Genomic DNA, 23,982 nt, shown 5'->3' with positions numbered 1-23,982 from the left:
GACTTCTGTTTTAAGTATTTTTAAGTGTAGAAAACCAAGAAAGACTATTTCATGTTAAGAAAGAAATTAGGCAGTACTGCTGATTATTGTCACTGCTATCTGACTATTATGCTAAATAATCTATGGGGAAAAAAAGAAAAAGGTTCATCACAAAAGGAACAGATGCTAATAGTACTGCTTTCAAATGACACCTATTCCAACTACAAAATAAGGAGGACTTGAAAGAAGTACTGCATAGATAGGCATAGATTAGATTAATACTTGTTCCATAGATCATGAATACGACACTTCGTAATGATGTGGAATGTGTCAGGTTAATAAAAGATGTCTGTACAAGATATTACATTACACAAAATATTGCATGACACTAATGTTTAAGTTGGTTTTTTTTTCCCCTCCCTTAATTTCAGTCAATGGGTAGAAGGAGTTGTCATCTAGAAATTCTTTTAATTTATTTTTAAATGTTGGTTGGCTATCTGTCAGGCTTTTGATGCTGTTTGGTATTACTTATTAAAAAAACATGACAAAGATAAAGAGCAGTACAAAGGAAGTTCAGTTTTGTTGTTGCCTATATATGACAATACAATATTTTTTTTCAATTGAATATACATTTTTTAAACAAAAAGAACATCATGGTCATCTTCTCAGTTGTGACAGTGCTGTGGTTTACAAGACAGTAGCATAAAATGTAACAGCTACTTGCTAAATATCTAACTTGAGGAAGAAACAGTAGAATAAGACAAAAATAAACAGTCTTATATGGAAGTGAAACATAAACCATGGAAAAAAATGTTGAATAAACTGGAAGCCTGTGGAAAAAGTTGCTCCTTGCCATATAGCGGAGATGCTCGCCATATAGCGGAGATGCTGAGTCGCACACAGGCACAACAAAAAGACTGTCACAGTATAAGCTTTTGTTCAACAAGGCCTTTTTTGAAAACACACACACACAGAGAGAGAGAGAGAGAGAGAAATGCAACTCACACGCGTGACTGCAGCCTCAGGCTATTGAAGCCACACTCATGTGGCATATGTGTGGCTTCAGCTACGAGAGGCTGCAGTCATGTGTGTGTCTATTGTCTACTTTTGACAAAGGCTGTGTTGGCCAAAAGCTTATACTGTGACAGTCTTTTTGATGTTCCTATCCGCGACTCAGTATCTCCGCATGATGAGTAGCAACTTTCCTTTTCATAATAGTGGAGCTACAAAAGATGTACAAACTTATGTTTGCAGGCAAAATAGAAAATGAAGAGATATTGGAAAGGAAAGGTCAGGAAAGAAGTGTGTTTGGAAATGCCTCATTGTATTAACGGAAGAGTTAGGAGAATGGGGAACATACGCAAAGAGCATTCAAAATTAGTTAATTTGGCAGTAAGAGGGCCACTAATGAAACAGAATTATAAGTTATAAAATTATGAGACAGATTTGTGGCCAGGAGGTGAAATTTTTTGTACTGCCAATAGAGACCCATAAGAGTATGTAAAACTATCCTAGAAATATTTTTTTATTATTTAAAACTTATTGTTCAGGACAGCACATACATGAACATCAATGGATTAGCACAAGACAGGAGGAACTGGAATAGGGGATCAAACAAGCTGAAGAACTAACGAATAAAACAAAACCACACTGCAGTATATTACCCACCACTTCAAAGACATACCTTGGGTCTCATCTGGTTCAGGAATCTTATGGCAACCATCTTCATCAGATCCATCAACACAGTCAACATTGCCATCACAGACCCATTCCTTAGGCAGGCAATGGCCAGAACCACAACGAAATGCATCACCACAATCTTTCTGCAAGGCAAGTCACAAGCAAAAATGTTTAGACTTTTCTTATTGTAGCCTTACCTTAACTGTAACTGCAGTTGTGATTCAACAGACCGACAATGTTACTTATCTAAGATTTGATGTGAAGATTACTACAGAAATAGAGGAAGCGTTTCTGATCAAATGTCTGTTCAGAAACTATGAGAAACATTCAATTATACTGTTAACATTTTTAAATTCCATATGCTTACTTATAGATATGATAGTGGAAAGTCCTTGATGAACTATGGATAATGGAGAGAACTAAGGTAATTCATAGAATAGTTGAGACACTGAGTTGTTGGCAGTCACTTTACAAATACAGACATATAACCATGCACATGGCGATATTGTCCCAGCTGCCATGAACTGCCTACACTCTTTCCAATGTTAAGTTACATAATATTCACAGTGTTACTCAAGAAAAAATTAACTGATCACTTGATAGTGTTGAATGCTGATAATTAATGTTAACAATAAGCTTTACACTAAAAACTGGTTATTTTATTTTGGGTTAAATATTCTTCAACTGTTGGGAAAGAAACGTATCTCAGAACCAAATTTTAATGCGAAGTCAAGCAATAGTTATTCCATAAAATTATTAATTATTCAAAACTCAAGAGAGATACAATGTTGATTACCCTCAAGAGGCAGCCTTCAACTTCATCACTGCCATCTGGGCAATGGGCTTCCATGTCACAGAGAAGGTTCCAGTCAACACAGGAACCATCATGACAATGAAATTCATCGTCTTTGCAGTCATACAGTTCTCTAGTTTTGTTTGCACCTATTGTGCTGTTTACTTCTGGTGGTATGTGGATGTCATTTCCAGTGTTATCTTGTGTATCCACTGGTTTCACATCTGTGGTTGAAACCTCTGTCTCTGATGATGCAGTACTTTCCTGTGAACAGAAATGAACAAGTTGTTACAAGTCTCCATAAGTTCATCAGATGCATAGGTTCAATCCAAAGTATGACACTATCATGCCTACATCACTAACAACTTATGTAAGTGCAGTGACATACACATGTTAGTGGAATATTCTAAACTATGAACCCACGACCCTGCTTCTATTGCATTGTTACCACTATTCTGATAGCTTGAAATAACTGCAAGTCTTCTTCCATTCATCACTGCTTTGTCAAGTGTTCCCTCAGGTTGCTGTAATCTGGTCCCAGATTCTCTTCTTCAATAATAAAAAGTAGTTGTTCTGGAAAGACCTTTCTCATTCCTTGTTGTGAAGCACCTTATTCTCATGATGCTTGGAGTACAAATGATTACTTCTTGTATACGATTATCTCTTTGATAATGTCACTTTGGATTAAACCTATCCCCTCATCAAGTTCTACAAGTGGAGTGCCAAATATTTCGTATACAAAGTCATATATAGGCCAGGTAGCTGGGAATACTGCACTTTCAACCTGACACACAGGTCACTTTATGTGAGCAGCCAACTATATCACATTCACAGAAGAAAGCATAGGAGCAATTACCTTTTTGATCTGCGATTATAATGTAATACAACAAGATTCAGAGGAAAACATGGCCCTTCCCATATTATTTCTTACCATAGCTCATTCAGAAGAAGTCCACAAATAAAGTAATTCACTTATAATGTCTCTACTTCTTATTTTAGTGATTTAGAAGGGAAACTTAATGCGCAGACCCTAGTTCTTGCCATAATGTTGCAACAAATACTACAGCTATCAAATCTTTGTAATTACCATAGCTTATGTGAGCTATACAAGGTGCATCAGAACAGTTTGATGCATGGTCTCAGAAAATAAATGAAACAAGATTTACAAGCAAAATACCTTTATGGCCCTTCAAAGTAATAACAATTAGCTACAACACCCTCTTAACACTAGTTGTGCAGTTGTTGGAAACTGTCAGCATGGCACTGCTTGAAGCAAGGTGGTCACATGTTTTGGATATCTGCATCATTACAGTTGAGACTTGGTGCCATCAATATTATCTGGAGACCAAGTGACAGTCAATGGTTTGGTGTTCCTCATCTCCTAAAAGAAAAAAAGAAACCTGCTGACAAAATTTAAGATTAACATGATGCTGATTGCCTTTTTTTGACGGCAATTGCTTGACTCATCACAAATTTCTACCCGAGGAAGATGATGAACAACATGTCACTGACTGTCACTTGATCTCCAGATCGGATTGGTAACACCAGGTCTCATCCCCTGTAATGACACATATATCCAACAGTGCATGACCCTGGTGCTTTGAGAGAGTTCATAAAAAGCACTTGCTGACAGTTTCCAACAGCTTTACAACCAATGTCAGAAGTGTGTTGTAGATAATGGTGATTACTTTGAAGGTCAGTAAAGGTATTCTGTTTGTTAACTCATGAACTTTTCAGATCATCTTGTACAATAGACATTAACATGTTGTTGAGTATTTACCGCTTGTTTCAAACATTGGGTTTGCAGTTCTAGGCACATGGGCTTTGCTTACCTATTCTTTGTACATAATTAACATCATTTGCAGACAAGCAATAATGATGGTAATTTTCCAATGCTTTCATCGTGAGGTAATTTACACCCTTATGGGAAATATTACAATCGAAAATGTGTACTTCCTTTCACATACAAAATGTTCAATGAGAGAAAAGATGGGAAATTAGTACAGCATATTCAAATTTTCTGTCAGATTTACAAAGACTAAACTGATGTGATACAGAATATTTTCAATCTATTTACTGCTATAAATCACACTCTCCCCGAAAAAGTTAGGAAACAGTATTAAAATTTTATGAGACGGCAGAACCAGTTCTAATGTAAGCGTCAGAGACTTGGACTACAATCGCCAGTCAACTGAAGAGGACTGACACAATAGAGGTGAAGCTCCAGCAACCTTTTGCCAGTTACAAACTCATGGACCAGAAAAAGGAATAGTGAAAATGGAAATGAACTGAAAAAGCATACTCCAGAAAATATACCTCAAGGGAAAATGTTGAGTGTCCTAAGAAGAGACGGAAAGATTAGTTGTAGCCTACTTAAAATTGGAGCAAGTAATGATACCTAAACCAAACCTCACTATTTTGTGGATGATGACGATGACAATGATATTTATTACAGAAATTAATAAAGGCAAGGCTTCTGGTCCAGATTGTATACCAGTCCAGTTCGTCTCAGAGTATGCTGATATAGTAGCTCCATATTTAGCAATTATATACAACTGCTCAATCACAGAAAGATCCGTACCTAAAGACTGGAAAATTGCTCAAGTCACACCAATACCCAAAGAGGAAGTAGGAGTAATCCGTTGAAGCACAGACCCATATCACTAATGTCGATTAGCAGTCTGATTTTGGAAAATATACTGTATTCGAACATTATGAAGTACCTCAAAAAAAATGATTTATTGACACATAATCAGCATGGATTCAGAAAATATCGTTCTTGCAAAACACAACTAGCTCTTTATACTCGTGAAGTAATGGGTGCTATCGACAGGGCAGGTCAAACTGATTCCATATTTTTAGATTTCCACAAGGCTTTCGACACCATTCCTCAGAGTCTTCTAAACTGTGTGCAGATGGAATATCGCCTCAGTTGTGCAACTGGATTCGTGATGTCCTGTCAGAAAGGTCACAGTTCATAGTAATAGATGGAAAGTCATGGAGCAGAAAAGAAGTAATATCCGGTGTTCCCCAACGAAGTGTTATAGGCCCTCTATTGTTCTTGATCTATATTAACAGTATAGGAGAGAGTCTTCGTAGCCATCTTAGAAAGTTTGCAGATGATGCTGTCATTCACTGTCTTGTAAAGTCATCAGATGACTAAAACAAATTGCAAAATGATTTAGATAAGATATCTGTATGGTGCAAAAAGTGGCAATTGATGCTGAATAAAGAAAAGTGTGAAGTTATTCACATGAGTACTAAAAGAAACCCACTAAATTTCGATTATGCGTTAAGTCATAAAATCTGAAGGCTGTAAATTCAACTAAATACTTAGGCATTACAATTACAAATAACCTAAATTGGAATGATCACATAGATAATGTTGTGGGTAGAGCAAACCAAAGACTGTGATTCATTGGCAGAACACTTAGAAGGTGCAGCAGGTCTGCTAAAGAGACCGCTTACACCACACTTGTCCACACTATTCTGGAGTACTGCTGTGTGGTGTGGGATCCGCATCTGGTGGGACTGACAGATGACACTGAAAAAGTACAAAGAAGGGCAGCTCGTTTTGTATTATTGTGAAATAGGGGAGATAGTGCCATAGACATGATACGTGAATTGGAGTGGCAATCATTAAAACAAAGGTGTTTCTCGTTGCGACGGGATCTTCTCATGAAATATCAATCACCAGTTTTCTCCTCCAATTGTGAAAACATTCTGTTGACACCCACCTACATAATGAGAAATGATCATGATGATAAAATATGAGAAATCAGGGCTCACACAGGAAACTTTAAGTGGTCGTTTTTCCCGTGCGCCATTCGAGAGTGGAACGGTAGAGAGACAGCTTGAAGGTGGTTCATTGAACCCTCTGCCAGGCACTTTATTTTAAATAGCAGAGTAATCATGTAGATGTAGATGCAGATGTAGAATTCCAGTCTTTACTGAGGACTCAGAAACTGAATGAAATGAAGAAAAGCAGAAGGACTGAGATTTAATGTGGTATTGATCATGATATCATCAAAGATAAATGTATGGTATTACTTATATTTCTCTTTTAGAATATCACTTTTACAGTTGCAGGACTACACTTTCCTGAAAGCTGGCAAACAAATAACAAAGCTTTAAAATGGAATTAGAAATAAATTTCGCATTACTTAATATCAACACAAATAATGTGGATATAACTTAATTTGCACTAGAAAGACATAAGACCTCTCCCCAGTTCAGTAAATAAGGATTCAGCAGAGCGGACAGAGTGCACTTACCGCCGAAGAATCATAGGAAGGGCAAGGCCCCTTCTCATCGCTGCCCCCAAGACAGTTGACGACACCATCACAGACACGGCTACGTGACAGGCAGGTTCCATCAGGACACACAAACTCCTCTGCTGTGCAGTTCATCTGTACAACACATGCACCCTCCACCACATGCAACTACCAATGCCTTCACACACATAACTAGTCAAGCGCATGAATTCCCAACTTGATTGTATCACAAATATAAAAAAAATCTATTTTAATTTTTGAAATAATGTCAATATTCTTGCCCAAAATTATTGTGCTACTCAGCACTTTTGACATGTAAACAACATATAAAGTTGTATCACGTTGATTGTTCTATGAGCTGCTTGAATTTTATTGCTGTCTACAGTGACTCATTCTACATCTTCAAAGTTCTGCTTGATGGATGTCTATAAAGCACAATGAATACGTTAATGAACCTTTACAGGTAGTGTGATTCTCGTAATTATTAGTCTTTCTTTCTGTACATACATACTGTTATCCTTTGTTGATTAAGAGTTTTGTCTTTAGTGAACTATTCAGTTGAGATAATTGTAATGAATGTGTGTAAAGTGTGGTGCTGTCTTGTGCTTGTGTTGCTGAGGACAGTGAGACAGAAGCAAGAGGGAGAAAACTGGTGCTGGAACAAAGCTTACACCTCTCAAACTACATCAGGGAAGCTGCTGAACTTAATGTCTTGATCCAAAGGAAGGATAGTCACCAATAATGTCACAATTTCTCGTTTATGAGAGACTAGAAAGATGATTTAACACAGAAACTAAGTGTGCATTCTGGCCATCGGGAACCTCACACTACACACTCTTCTCCCTTGGCCATCAAAATTCTTAGAACAACAGGTTCTTTTCCAACTATGATTTGAATTAACTAACCCAGTCTAAGTGGTACTCTGCCAATATTCATTAGTTACCTTGAGTATATGGCCTGCCGTCATCCTGTTACCTGTTGATTGCACATTCATATAAAAAACTTCTAAGAATCTGATATATGGAACATTTACAGCATCCTGTTGATGCTCCTTAAGAAATGAAGAAGATCTGCTTACTACTCACAAACTCTAAACATTGATACTATGATTGAAACAGAATATCTGAATGGAATCAGACGTAATGATGGCTCAGAGACAACCGGAGACCATTTCAACACATACCGAAACTCATTTCTTTAGGTAAACAAACTCCAGTGAGCTTCAATTGATCCTCAAATAAATACGCTCAAGTTGTTCATATACTGAGCATCAATTGTTACAAAGGTGTGCACATCTACTGCCTCTAATCAAATGGTCTGCATCTCTACTGTCTCTATGGGGTAGGCTTACATTAGAGTTTAATGAAAATTACTCTGGGTCCATCTCATCAGAGGATTTCTTTCGAAAGCAAGCAAAATTTTCATTCTCTTTTGTGGGTATGTCTCTATGACTCAATTCTGCTGCTATTTTGTGAGTGGGTTCCTTTACATGCAAATTATTTGTATCCAGCTAGAAATTTCCTTACTATAATTTTCATACATCACATACATTTTCCATATATGATGCTATGGACTAGCTGCACCATAATCCCAGTACATATTCAATAAGAGGTCAAGTGTGCTGTCTGTTTTCACCAGTGTAACTACATAAATCAGTGTAACTTACTGACACCTTACTATAATTAAATATATGTGAAATTTATTAAAAGGGCATTATAGCTCAGATGTAAGACCTGGAATCTTAAAATAGCACACACAGCCTAATACTGTTATTCATCCAATTATGTTTGTACTTCTGAGAATATTATTCAAATATGTCTTGGAAATCTAGTGTTGGCTAAAACATAACATTCTTTTTATTTAATTACAGAGTTTAAACATCTTCTAATGTACTGTATATTGCAGGCTCCATGAAAGGCTATAAGAAAATTCATTGAATCCAAATGAATTTTAATGAAAGGGGGTTGTGAAGGGGAGGGGGGAATAATTCTTTGATTATTAAAAAAAAAAAATCCTATGCAAGTAGTAACTGCTTAATTTTCACTGCAAATATTAGCATATGAAGTTGAAAAATTTCACAAGTTCTATTAAACTGAACCCCAACAGGCTTTGCAATGAGATGTCATACAAGGTGCCTCATGAAAGACACCCTCGATGGGTCCGCGGGTCACGCAGCACAGCCACCGGCTGCTGCCACCGCATCCACCGGCCACCACCGTGCCTGACTCTTGGACACTTATCTGCTGGTAGTCAGCTGTGCACGTGCTTCCCTTAGTTAAGCATAAATAACATTGCCATCTTATTAACTTAAGTTTACCTTTATTTACAGTAGGTGTTCAAAATGATGTCCCTCTGTGCTAAGAGCAGCCTGACATCTCCTGAACACATTAGCAAATAAGCAACGAATTTTGGCTGCCAAAATCTGGGAAATGACAAGCCAAACCCCTTGATGAAGGGGCATTGAAATCTCATGACGTTTCGGGAAGTGTCATACTACCCATCTTCTGGCGAAGTATATAGTTCACTTCGGCAGAAGATGGGTAGTACGACACTTCTCAAAACATTGCGAGATATCAACACTACCACCTGGCTGGAGACCTGAGAAACCTTCAATAGTTTACGCTTGGAAAGCCTACAGTCACATATAAGCCAAACCCCATCTTCCATCTCTTAGAGTGTGTGGGGATTGGTTGCATACACCTTGTCTTTTAACATTCCCCAAGGACAAAATTCACATGGATTTAGATCTGGAGAATGAGGAGGCAAGTCAACTATCCTATCATCAAAAACACTTCGTATTGCTGTCATAAAAGCATTGGCAATGTGTGGTCTTGCATTATCCTGCATGAAATAACCGTATATCTTTTTGTTAGGTGTTAGCTCTAAAATGAAAAGGACGCAGTATATTGTTCACATACATGTCAGAATTTATTACTTTGTGGAAAAAGATTGGTCCAGTATAACTGCACACCACACTCCTGTTTTCACATCGTGCAGAGGTTGTTGAGGTAATTCATGAGGATTTTCAGAGCTCTAACATTGATTTTTCTGAGAATTTGCAGACCCTGACAAATGCAGCCATGCTTCATTAAAAAAAAAAAAATTATCTAAATCAACCCATCTCCCGTGCATGGACTGTAACAGCCAACAGCCAGTTGCAATAATGACGTCAAGCAACAGTATCTGAGTTTTTCAGTTGATGCACTACTGTTATTTTGTATGGTTTTAATTTCAGTCTGTGCACAGCTCTGTGAGCAGCTGCTCTTGGCACACCAGGCTGAAGTGCCAAATGGTGCAGAGATTTTCTCGAACTTTTTTCTGAGGCCTCCCCTATCCCATCTAATTTATTTCTCGTTAAAACACTAGGTTCTGTAGGCCTTTCTTTGTGTAATACAGATCCAGTTTCTCAAAATTTCTTCACTAATCTGTGTATCAGCAAATCACTGCGACCACGTACGCTGGGAAATTTTCGTACGAATTCAAGCCGACATTCAACATACGATTCTGTTTCACAACAGTTCAACACAAGAAACACTCACTGATCATTCTGTATACCATACAACATCCCAATGGAAACCTGACAGGAAGCTTAAAACACCTGAACAGCCAGTCACATAGTATGGAAGACACATGCACAGTGTTTCTGTCTGAGGATTGAGCCCAGTGACATACAGGCAGGGAAAGCCACAGACTGGGCAAAGTTGCAATAATGACGTCTAGCAATAATATTTGAAATGATTAAACTTGACAAAAAAACTCTAAAGAAAACTCCAGTGCACTTAGTTGCACAGTGTAGGGGGCACGTGCAAAGTATTGGTGTCCAAGAACTACACACTGACAACTGGCAGACACAGCAGCAACAGCAGCAAACATGTCGCATGACTCACAGACCCCTCCCAGGCCCCTTTCTGAGACACCCTGTATTAACAATATTATCTTGACACACTTACAACCTAGGCGGGGTACACAATTTTGTGTGTAAGTTAGTTGAACTAAGGCCTTTTATTCATTTCTTTGTAGGAATTTTTCAAGCAGTGAATCAAATGATGAAAAAAGCAAATCTGAAGAATGTTGTAACATGGAGAAGTTGAGCTCCTTCAACGAGAGTTTTGATGAACAACTATACTTTGCTAGTTCAACAACACCAATAATAAAAAATACAAGGGTAATCCCAAAAGTAAGGTCTCCTATTTTTTTATAAGTACATAGACCTGTTTATTTCTACAATGGTTTACATCAGTTTACATCTTGAACATTTAGCTAGTTTTCGTAATCACCATTTTTGTCAATGCATTTTTGTAGACGCTGTGGCAGTCTTTGTATGCCCATGTCATACCAGCTTGGCGCCATGCTGTCCAGAAAGTTATGAACCTCTTCTTTCACCTCGTCGTCAGAGCTGAATCGCTTTCTGGCCAAATGTTCTTTTAACCTAGGGAACAGGTGATAGTCAATGAGCGCCAAGTCAGGACTATAGGATGGATGTGTGATTATGTTGCACTGAAACAGTTGCGGGAGAGCAACGGTTTGCCGAGCGATGTGTGGCCAAACGTTGTCATGGAGAATGTGTATGCCCTTGCTCGACATTCCTCTTCTCCAGTTCTGAATCGCCCATTTGAGTTTTTTCAGAGGCTCACAGTACCTGTCAGCGTTAATTGTGGTCCCAGCTATTCAGCTCCAATGACGAAGTGAAAGAAGAGGTTAATAACTTTCTGAACAGCATGGCAGTGAGCTGGTATGACATGGGCACACAAAAACTGCCACAGTGTCTACGAAAATGCATCGACAGAAATGGTGATTATGTTGAAAAATAGCTAAATGTTCAAGCTGTAAACTGATGTAAACCATTGTAGAAATAAACAGATCTATGTACAGACCCTACTTTTGGGATTACCCTCATATAATCTAAACTTTAAGACCTTTGCCTACAAAAAATTTAGCTCCAGATTCAGATCTTTCTGTTGCCCACAATTTTCATATGCCAAAAATTTCCATCACAGAAAATGTCTACATCCACATCATACTCCACAAGCCATGTAATGGTCATGGCAGGTGGTACTTTTGGTACCACTAACTGATCCCCCTTCTCTATTCTGCTCACAAATGGTATATGGGAAGAATAATTGTCAGTAAGCCTCTGTATTAGCTCTAATTTCTTGAATTTTCTCATGTTATGTAGGAGGAAGTAATATGATGTCTGATTCTTTCTGCAAAGTGCTCTCTCGAAATTTCAATAGTAAACTGCTCTGTGATGCACAACACCTCTCTTGTAGCATCTGCCAATGGAGTTAGTTGAACATCGCTGTAATGCTCTTGAACAGACTACATGATCTTGTGATGAAATTAGTGACTTTTAGTTGGATCTACTCTATCTCTTCTGTCAGTCCTATCTGGTAAGGATCCCTAATTGATGAACAGTACTCAAGAGCTTGTAAAACACTTCTTTTGTGAGTGAGTTACATTTCCTTAAGATTCTTTCTACAATTCTTAGCCTGGCATCTGCTTTTCCTACAATTTGTTTAATATGATCATTCCACTTAAGGTCACTCTGGATATCTGGATAGTTACTCCTAGATTTCTTATGGTATGTACTGTTTCTGCCCCCCCTCCCCCAACCCCCCTCCATGAACCATGGACCTTTCCATTGGTGGGGTGGCTTGTGTGCCTCAGCAATACAGATAGCTGTACCCTAGGTACAACCACAGCGTAGGGGTATCTGTTGAAAGGTCAGACAAACATGTGGTTACTGAAGAGGGGCAGCAGCTTTATCATTAGTTGCAAGGCAACTGTCTGGATGACTGACTGATCTGGCTTTTTAACATCAACCAAAACGGCCTTGCTGTGCTGGTACTGCGAATGGCAGAAAGCAAGGGGAAACTACAGCCACAATTTTTCCCGAGGACATGCAGTGCTACTGTATGGTTAAATGATGATGGCGTCCTCTTGCGTTAAACATTTCAGAGGTAAAATAGTCCCCCATTCCAATCTTCAGGCAGGGACTGCTCAGGAGGATGTTGTCATCAGGAGAGATAAGACTGGCATTCTACAGATCGGATCGTAGAATGTTAAGATCCCTTCATTGGGGCAGGAAGGTTAGAAAATTTAAAAAGGGAAATGGATAGGTTAAAGTTAGACATAATGAGAATTAGTGAGGTTTGGTGGCAGTAGGAACAGAACTTCTGGTCAGGTGAATACAGGGTTATAAATACAAGATTACAATTATTTGACTATATGAAATAAAATCATCATAGCTTCTGAATGGTTTGTGTTAGGACGTTCAACCTGCATGGTTGGGCACGGGGCATAATGGGAATTAGTATGGTCATGCATACGGGCCTTGTAGTTGTTGGCCATTTGCACATGAAAATGTCACGGTACAGGTGCCTGAGCATATAGCACTTGTGAAGGCCTATTACTCAAGCAATAACAGCCCAACTGTGGCTCAAAGGAAGTTTCAACCGAGATCAAGCTGAAGACAACTGGTCCAAGTGTGCTAACAACCAAGAATTTGATTTGCAAGTTTGAGAGAGTGGGTAGTGTTCATGCTGACAGTGTTGGCAATGTCAGTCATCAAAAAAGGGTGAAAACACCTGAAAACATTGAGAAGACAAAGCACTGTGTTTCAAACCAGCTCCACGAAGTCGATCACATGAGCTGCACAACAGGTGGGGATCAACCAGGAGACACTGTGACAAATTGTTGTTGAAGACCTGTATCTCTTCCTATACAAAAGACAGACCTATCAGCCATCAAGCCTCAGGGCCATGGAACAGTAGCTGTATTTCACCAACACTATCGTCCACAGAATTGGCAAAAAGAACTTTGATGGCAATATGGTTTGGTTAAGCGATGAAGCCTACTTTCATTTGGATAGGTTTGTCAATAAGTAAAACTGGCGCATCTGGGGTACTGAGAAGCCACATTTTGTGATCAAAAAGTCTCTTCAACCCTATCAGAGGACTGTGTAGCATGCAATGTCCAGTCACGGAATAATCTGTGTGATATTCCTTGATGCCACGGTGGCTACCAAATGGTACATTAAAGTTTTGGAAGATGATTTCATCCCCCTTACCGAAAGAGACACTGATTTCGACAAGATGTGGTTCATGCAAGACAGAGCTCAAGCCCATCAAAGCAGGAGAGCATTTGATGTCCTGGAGGAGTGCTTTGGGGACCGCATTCTGGCTCTGGAGTATCCAGAGTCCACTGGCATGGGCTCTGATTGACCACCATATTCTCTGGATCTGAACACATGTGACTCCTTTTTGTAGGGCTATATTAAAGACAAGGTGTACAGCAATAACCCCAAAACTCAGCTGATAACAACCATTGAAGAGGTCATTGACAGCATCAATTTTCTGACACTGCAGTGGGTCATGCAGAATTTCACTATTTGTCTGCACCACGTCATCACCAATGATGGCAGGCATATCAAACATGTCTTAGCCTAAAACTGACTATCTGTAGTGACGTTAACATGTTGCATAAAGCATGTGCATGCCGTAGTTTATAACTAATTTACATTTTTTTTATATATAGTCATCCTGTAGGCTTATTGCAGGAGTAGGTTTAATAATGAGTAAGAAGCTACTATGAATAGTTTAGTGAATGTACTATTGTAGCCAAGATAGACATGAAGCTCTTGCCTACCACAGCAGTACAAGTTTACAGGCCAACTAGCTCTGCAGATGATGAAGAGATTGAAGAAATGTGTGATGAGATAAAAGAGATTATTCAGATAGATAAAGGAGATGAAAATTAAATTGTTATGGGGTCTGGAATTCGACAATAGGAAAAGGAAGAGGAGGAAAAATAGAAGGTGAATATGGCCTGGGGGAAAGGAATGAAAGTGGAAGCTGCCTGGTAGAATTTTGCACAGAGCATAATTTAATCATCATTAACACTTGGTTTAAGAATCATAAAAGAAGGTTGTACACGCGGAAGAGACCTGGAGACACCAGAAGGTTTCAGATTGATTACATAATGGTTAGACAGAGATTTAGGAACCAGATTTTAAATTGTAAGACATTTCGAAGTGTTGATGTGGACTCTGACCACAATTTATTGGTTATGAATTGTTAATTAAAACTGAATAAACTGGAAAAAGGTAGGACATTGAGGAGATGGGACTTGGATACGCTGAAAGAACCAGAGGTTCTTGAGAGTTTCAGAGGGAGTGTTAGTCAACGGTTGACTAGAACAGGGGAGAGGAATACAGTAGAAGACATATGGGTAGCTTTAAGAGATGAAATAGTGAAGGGGATCAAGTAGGTACAAAGACCATGCCTAGTGGAAATCTCTGGATAATACAGGAGATACTGAATTTAATTTATGAAAGGAGGAAATTTAAAAATGCAGCAAATGAAGCAGGCAAAAAGGAATACAAATGTTTAAAAAATGAGATTGACAGGAGGTGCAAAATTGTTAAGCATGAATGGTTAGAGGACAAATGTAACAATTCAGAAGCATATTTCACTACGGGAAAAGACAGATACCACCTACAGGAAAATTAGAGAGGCTTTTGGGGAAAGGAGAGGCAGCTGTATGAATATCAGCAGCTAAGACAGTCAACCAGCCCTAAGCAAAGAAGGGAAAGCTGAAAGGTGGAAGGAATATACAGAGTACCTATACAAGGGAGATGAAATTGAAGGCAATATTATAGAAAGGGAAGTTGATGTAGGGAAGATGAGATGGGAGATACGATACTGCGAGTAGAATTTGACAAAGCCCTGAAAGCTCTAAGTTGAACTACTGATAGCCTTGGGAAAGCCTACTACAACAAAACTCTTCCATCTGGTGTGCAAGATGTATGAGGCAGGTGAAATACCCTCAGACTTCACGGAGGATGTAGTAATTCCAACTACAAAGAGAGTTGTTACTGACAAGTGTGAAAATTACTGCTATCAGTTTAATATGTCATTGTTGCAAAATACTAAAACAAATTCTTTACAGAAGAATGGAAAAACTGATAGAATCCAGCCTCGGGGAAGATAAGTTTGGATTCCAGAGAAATGTAGAAACACATGAGGCAATACTGATGCTACAACTTATGTTAGAAGATAGTTTAAGGAAAACCAACTTATGAGGGCTATTCAGAAAGTAGGGAACGTTTCCATCTGATGCCGCTAGGCGCACGCCGATCGCATATATTTTGGTATGTACATGGTCAGCAGCTCAGTTGGCATCCATCCGTAACTGTGGGGACATCTCTATGCCTCTGGTTGTTTCGATATTCGAATTTGAAATGTGCGCTGCAATCGAAAATCCCGCCAGTTGTGAGGTGCAGTCTGTGATATGGTTTTTGTTGGCAAAAAACCTAAAACCCATAGAAATTTATAGTGAACTGTGCGAAGTGTACAGGAACAATGTAATGAGTGAATTTTCTGTCTGGAAATGGTGCATTCGGTTTAAAAATGGCCAAACCAACGTTCATGATGAAGAGAAGAGTGGACGCCCGAGCACAGTCACTGACAATCTTGTCGCTAAAGTTGATGAAACGATTCGCGAAAACCATCGCTTCACAATAATGTTGATTTTGCTTTCTTTTCCGCAAGTTTCATTGATTTCTTTGTTTGAAATAGTCACTCAAAACTTGGGCTACCACAAATTTTGTGCACGATGAGTGCCCAAAATGCTTACAGAGCTCCATAAAGAACAGCGAGTGGGAGCAAAGTTGACATGTGATTCATTACTGGATTGAATCAAAACCAGTGACGAGACTTGGGTGAAACACGTCAATTGTGAGACAAAATTACAGTGCATGGAGTGGGGGCACACCATGTCCCCCCCAAAAACCAAGAAAATGTTTGCAAACCTTGTCAGCAAGGAAGTTGATGGCAACAGTGTTTTGTGATAGGCAAGGTGTGTTTCATATTGATTTTCTCGCTCGTGGAGCAACCATAAATTCTGCCCGATAATGTCAAACTTTGCACAGCCTTAGAAGAGCAGTTCAAAACAAACACCGAGGAATCTGATGTCCAAAATTTTGTTTTTGCACAATGCCTGACCTCACACTGGAAATGGCACTTAAGAACTCCTTAACTCATTCAAATGGGAAATTTTCCCTCATCTGCCCTACAGCCCCGATCTTGCACCAAACGACTTCCACCTGTTTCCCAAGATGAAAAACTGGCTTGCAACGCAGCACTTTGATGACGATGCAGAACTCCAGGCCGGCGTGACTCACGGGCTGAAGTCTCAGGCAGCAGAATTTTACGATGAATGTCTTTCAAAGCTTGTCCACCGTTATGCCTCAGTGTGTTTGGTGACTATGTAGGAAAGTACTTTCTTGTACTTAGTTTTTTTTAAATGCCAAAACGGTCCCTATGCCAAAACGTTCCCTATGCCAAAACATTCCCTATGCCAAAACGTTCCCTACTTTCTGAATAGCCCTCGTACATTTACAGCATTTGCGGACTTATGAGAAATCTTTTGACAATGCTGGCTGACTCTTGAAAAATCAGGGGTATAATACAGGGAATGTCAGGGAATACAGAAACCAGACAGCAGTTATAAGACTTGAGGGCGCATAAAAGGGAGGCAGAGGTTGAAAAAGGGAGTGAGGCAGGGTTATAGCCTATCCCTGATGTTATTCGGTATGTACACTGAACAACAGTAAAAGAAAGCAAAGAAAAATTTGGAATAGGAATATAAGTTCAGGGAGAAGAAATAAAAACGTTAGGTTTGCCAGTGACATTGAAATTCTGTCAGAGACAGCAAAGGACTTTGAAGAACAGTTGAATCGATTGGGCAGTGTCTTGAAAGGAGCATACAAAATGAACATCAACAAGGATGATGGAATGTAGTGGAATTAAATTATGTGCTGCTAAGGGAATCATATTAGGAAATGAGACACTTAAAGCAGTTGCTGAGTTTCGCTATGTGGGCAGCAAAATAACTGATGATGGCCAAAGTAGAGAGGATATAAAATGTAGACTGGTAATGGCAAGAAAGGCTTTTCTGAAGAAGAGAAACTTGTTAACATAAAATCTAGATTTACATGTTAGGCAGTTTATTCTGATGGTATTTGGAGTGTAACCATGTATGGAAGTGAAACATGGACTATAAACGGTTTAGATAAAAATATAATAGAAGCTTTTGAAATGCGATGCTACAGAAGAATGCTGAAGATTAAATGTGTCAATCACATAACTAATGAGAAAGTACTGAATAGAACTGGTGAGACAAGAAATTTTGTGGCACAACTTGACCAAAAGAAGGGATTCGTTGACAGGACACATTATGAGACATCAAGGGATCACCAATTTGGTACTGGAGGGAAGTGTCGGGGGTAAAAATCATAGAGCGAGACCAAGAGATGAATACAGTAAACAGATTCAGAAAGATGTAGGTTGCAGTAGTTATTTGGAGTTGAAGAGGCTCACACAGGATAGAGCAGCACGGAAAGCTGCAGCAAAACAATCTTCGGACTGAAGGCTACAACAACAGCAACAGTGTCTAGCAATTTGTCATCAATAGTGTAGTTGTGCAATAGTGGATTTGTTTTCTAAATTATGCACAGTGTTACATTTATTTACGTTGAGGGTCAACTGCCAGAGCCTGCAGTTATCTGAAAGTCATTCCGCAAATCAGTACTGTCTTCTGGTGTTGCTACTTTCTTATAGAGAACCATATCATCTGTAAACAAAGAGCTTCCAACACTTTCTACTACATTATTTGTATACATTGTAAACAGAAATAGTCCCATCATGCTTCTGTGGGGTACTCCAGACATCTGTTGATTTGGTTTCATTAACAGCAATGTGTTGAGTACTGTGCATAAGAAAATCTCAGTGAGCCCGTACTTTCTTTCCCTAAATACCAGTATGGTATGGTGTTAAAAATCATCCTGAAGTCAAGAACATTGATGACATCAAACTGAGCACCACTCTCTACAATGTTATGGATCTCAAGGACAAACAGAGCAAGCTGAGTATTGCAAGATGTCTGTTTGTGGAAACCATGTAGATTTTTATACGGGAGATTTATTACTCTCCAAAAACACCACAATACATGAGCACAAAATGTGTTCCATAATTCTACAACAGATTGGCATCAATGATGTAGGGCTATAATTATGTGCATCTGTCCTATGACCCTTCTTGAAAATGGCAATGACATGCACTTTGCTCCAGCAATCTACGATAAACTGCTGATAGTAGGGGAGCAAGTTCTCTTGCATGATCTGTGTAGAATCTTACAGATATCTCATGTGGTTCTAATGCCTTTCCAATATTAAGCAGTTGTAGTTGCTTTTCTAATCTGTGATCAGTTACCTTAGTATTTACCATTTCAACGTTCATACAATGATAGAAAGGAGGGATCGTGTTACAATCTTCCGTGGCGAAGCAATTTCAGAAGACTGAATTTAATATTTCAGCCTTCTCGCTGTCATCTTCCATTACAGTGCCATTATGGTCACTGAGTGAATGAACAGAGAATTTTTAACTCCTTACTAATTTTATGTAAGACCAAAACCTCTATATTTTACTAATTGTTCTCTCTATGAAGAGTTACGGCATGGTGGCTGACAGGAGTAGCTGTTTTTATTTATTTATTTATTGATGAAAGTCAATGGAAGGCGCATGGCTTCAGGCAAATATTCATGTGCCTATGGTCACTAACAACCCTAGGTTTCAATACTGTGTGTAAAGAGTATTTTCACAGAACATATCAACAAATTTAAACAATTTCAAATTAAATTACATATGAGGTTTCTGTGACCTCTAACTGTGTCTTACGGCTGCTACTGTTTATGAGTATATAGCTACTTGAAACACACTGCCATCTGCTATGCATGGTTGGCTAGGTTGGCTGTGCTGCAAAAGCTGTCATTACCGATTGAGGCTATTCGACTTCTAACAAGACAGCCACTCCCGTCACCCACATAACTCTTCTTAAGAGTGAACAATTGGTAGAATATTTTCTGTAATAGGCATTTTTGGCCTATGAACATTGTGAACAAGAGAAAGAATTTAATCTGAATTTAAAGCACTTGTAGGCAAAGGCCTTCCAGTTTAGCTAATATGTTTTATTACTTATTAGTATTGTTTAACTAGCAAAGTGTAGCTGTTCATGAAAACTCACACTGAAGGAGCAACAATTAACACAATATATAGAATATTTCATTGCAGTAACAATCCCCAGACTCCTTAATACATTATCTCTACCATCTTTCCTTCTGGAGTGCTGTTCCTCTATGGTTGCAAGGGAACCTCTGTGTGGTATGGAGAAGGAGGAGATAGATACATACAACATCCTTAAAAAAATATTCCCTACATCCTCTGAACACAGAATAGCTGATGATAATACACCAGACCTCATTCTGATTTATTTTAAAAAGTAAATTTTGGTCTTGCTGTGGTAGCTATTCTATGCATATTAAGGATATATATTCTTATTCTTGAATGAATTCTTATTCAGTTAAATGTAATTCACCTCTATCAGCTTTACAAGTAATTTTGAGCACAATAGTACGTATTCTGAGCAGTATTTCATTCATAGTGTTTAAGTAGTATGTATTTCTCACAATAAGGCTTCAAGAGTTATTGTTGTATATATAAGACATGGGTCTAATTATATATAAAAACAAAGATGAGGTGACTTACCGAACGAAAGCGCTGGCAGGTCGATAGACACACAAACAAACACAAACATACACACAAAATTCAAGCTTTCGCAACAAACTGTTGCCTCATCAGGAAAGAGGGAAGGAGAGGGGAAGACGAAAGGAAGTGGGTTTTAAGGGAGGGGGTAAGGAGTCATTCCAATCCCGGGAGCGGAAAGACTTACCTTAGGGGGAAAAAAGGACAGGTATACACTTGCACACACGCACATATCCATCCACACATACAGACACAAGCAGACATATTTAAAGGCCTTTAAATATGTCTGCTTGTGTCTGTATGTGTGGATGGATATGTGCGTGTGTGCAAGCGTATACCTGTCCTTTTTTCCCCCTAAGGTAAGTCTTTCCGCTCCCGGGATTGGAATGACTCCTTACCCCCTCCCTTAAAACCCACTTCCTTTCGTCTTCCCCTCTCCTTCCCTCTTTCCTGATGAGGCAACAGTTTGTTGCGAAAGCTTGAATTTTGTGTGTATGTTTGTGTTTGTTTGTGTGTCTATCGACCTGCCAGCGCTTTCGTTCGGTAAGTCACCTCATCTTTGTTTTTATATATAATTTTTCCCACGTGGAATGTTTCCTTCTATTATAATCAGACATGGGTCTACTAGACATGAAGCTATAGTATACTAATTTGGAATCATTTGGTCAAGTTCCATCATCTGACATCCAAAACAGATTAACAGTATTGATTAGATGACCTGCTATGAATTTCACTCATGATGGGAGGAAAACGAAATCAATGCACATTCACTAGATTCAAAGGCAAACCCACAGTCACTAGAGTTGAAGAGTTTGTTACTACTGTGTGTCTAATGACAGTAAAACTCCTGCACACATCTCAATTCCATGCTTCATGCACAAAAATATTTATGACAATACAAAAATTGTTAAGAATTCCTCCAAAATACTGAAAACAATATACACAATAAATCTGAGGACAAACAATAAATTGCCATGCAACATGCACAAAGTCAAACACGAAACATCATTTGATGTGGTGAAGTAATTAGATGACAAACAACACCTTAAAATCCACAAACATTTTTCCTAACCATTTTCAAAGGCTTTTTAACATTATGCAAATATTATCTTCAGTTGTAAATCAGCTTTTAGTAAAACAATATCCATAAATTCTTAAAATCAGTCATGTTTAGACTTTTCATCATCATATATTTTCATATTCTATAAAGCCCATGCAAAGCAAGGAAGATGTAGATGGCATAACTTATAACCTGCTGCAGAAAGAAAAATATGCCTAAATGACAGATTCAGCTAAATTACAGCCATATCAAATCTTCACATCCGTTTTGCATTGCATTTGTATGGCCTCATATGAATTTCTAAGGCATCAACACCAGTGACAGTAAGCATGTGCTAAGGCAGTTCCAACTGACTTAATTCTTGCTAATTTTCAATAACATCTGAAACTACTACTACTACTACTACTACTACTATTACTGCTATAATTACATCACAGTAAGTGGTACTCACATCAACTGGTGGTCCACATCCCATTTCATCTGAATGGTCACCACAGTTATCTTCTCCATTGCACTTCAAATCAGTACTAATACAGTTTCCATTTCCACATGGAAATAAATGTTCCCCTTCACACACAACAGCTGAAAGGTAAGTTCAGAAATATAACAATCACATTATTACTTGTATTACAAAATAGTTTATTTCAGTGTATATGCATGCACCTTTTTAGGGTTTTCTCTGGATGTTCCTAATTAATATCATTGAATGTTCCTTTAAGTATGTATAACTATTTAATTACATTTATCAGTAAACTGGGTTGCAGAATAAAATATATAGAAATTGTAGTCTGAATATCAGATAATGCATACAAATAAGTATGCCAGAAATGCACACGATTTTGGCTGAATGGCTAGGATAGACTGAAATCACCTGTACTGTAACAAAGAAGAAATGTTGGGGACAAGGAATTACTTAGAAAATATCTGATCACTGACATCAGTATCTTCATCTAAAAAGTTGAACAGTATATAATTCTGAAGCATTTTTATAAAATCTGTCCAACTTTTTAGCCTTTTATCAGGAAAAATGACACTTCATAATGAAAGAATTGTCTCAAAAATATAGAGAAATCTCATTATGAGATTTTTTATTATTTTTGTAACTGGTCACACACTTACCCAGTTTCAGAGTGCAAATTATTTGATTTCAGTGAAGGAAGAAGTGCAAAAACAGCCTGTTGTCATGATGAATAAATATGATGGACATACAGCAAAAGAAGGAAACCATATTCATGTGTTTATTATATTAAAATCAATTTTTAGTGCACTCACCAAAATCATTGCTATGTAAAGCTTTAGCTTTTACAGAAATCTGTTATTCCACACATGATATGCCCTTTCTTTTTTTTATATATTCATACGAATGCCATAGCAATACTCACGACAATTGTACTCATCACTGCCATCTGCACAGTCCTCTATCTTGTCACATCTTTGGTGTGTCTCAATGCACTGATCCCCACTTTTACATGGGATTGAATTCTCAGGACATGTTATATTTCTTTCACCAAAATGCTCAACTCCTTCTGTAAAAGAATTAGTATGAGATGATAAAAATAAGAAGGTAGTAAATTTGATCAGGACATCAATTTACATTGAAACTTTACTTCCAAAGACATTCATGTATTTTTTAACTGCACCACAATAAAGGAATTATCATAGTTGTACAAGACTTATTATAAATACAGTATAAATTAGCATGCCTTTTATGAGCAGTGCCCTCTGAGCAGCTGTGTGATGAATGTAGTGAGCTAGCAAGGAAACAAGTAGTGACCATTCTTACTTAGTCCTAGTCAGTTCAAACTGTGACATTTGTCACTTTTCAGCATTAAAAAACTGTATATAACAAGCAGCACTGACCTGCACCAGGGTGTATACCTTCAGTGAGACATTAGCTGTTCTTATGGAACATAGTTTTATGCATACAAAGTGTGCAATGAATGAACAGAGAAAACTACGTTACTAAAAACTGGACTATGGATAACACATGGTACTACAGGGTGGCAAATGTCTCTTGTGCATGACAGTGTCACACTGTGTAACTTCTGCTGCAGTGTTGCTGAGGTTATGGCATTGTCTGCATAAGTGGATGCCAAGTTCTGAAAATAGCTGGACACATCTAATGTTCAGCCATGTATTAATGACTAAGATTATTAGCTCAAATCAAACAATGGAAAAATCCACAATGGAATGTAACAATAATATGAGAAGGAAAGTTGCTACTCACCACATAGTGGAGATTCTGAGTGTCAGATAGGCACAACAAAAAGATCTCACAATGAAAGCTTTTGGCCATTGAGGCCTTCGTCAACAATAGACTCTCTCTCTCTCTCTCTCTCTCTCTCTCTCACACACACACACACACACACACACTCTCACACAAATGCAACCAGTCGTGTGAGTGAGTTGCGTTTGCATGAGTGTGTGCGTATGTGAGTCTATTCTTAATGAATGGCTTAACGGCCGAAAGCTTTAATTGTGAGAGTCTTTCTGTTGTGCCTATCTGTGACTCAGTATCTCTACTATATGGTGAGTAGCAACTTTCCTTCTCATAATAAGCTTATTAGCTGAAATTCATTACAATAAATAAAAACA

General features: G+C 38.3%; 1 protein-coding gene across 1 annotated transcript in view; it reads right to left on the bottom strand.

Moving 5' to 3' along the window:
* Window positions 1-23,982, bottom strand: part of LOC124771318 (very low-density lipoprotein receptor-like) — a 44,146-nt gene that overhangs the window by 7,463 nt on the left and 12,701 nt on the right. The window contains exons 4-7 of the mRNA XM_047249323.1: window positions 22,770-22,913; window positions 21,839-21,969; window positions 2,456-2,716; window positions 1,664-1,802 (exon numbers count right to left, since the gene is read on the bottom strand). Of these exons, the coding sequence (XP_047105279.1) occupies window positions 1,664-1,802; window positions 2,456-2,716; window positions 21,839-21,969; window positions 22,770-22,913 (675 nt within the window). The remainder of the gene's footprint in view (window positions 1-1,663; window positions 1,803-2,455; window positions 2,717-21,838; window positions 21,970-22,769; window positions 22,914-23,982) is intronic.

Source organism: Schistocerca piceifrons, unplaced genomic scaffold (genome assembly GCF_021461385.2).
Source record: "Schistocerca piceifrons isolate TAMUIC-IGC-003096 unplaced genomic scaffold, iqSchPice1.1 HiC_scaffold_936, whole genome shotgun sequence".
Lineage (NCBI taxonomy): Eukaryota > Metazoa > Arthropoda > Insecta > Orthoptera > Acrididae > Schistocerca > Schistocerca piceifrons.
The sequence above is the reverse complement of the archived record's forward strand: the minus strand, read 5'-3'. Positions and strand labels throughout refer to the sequence as shown.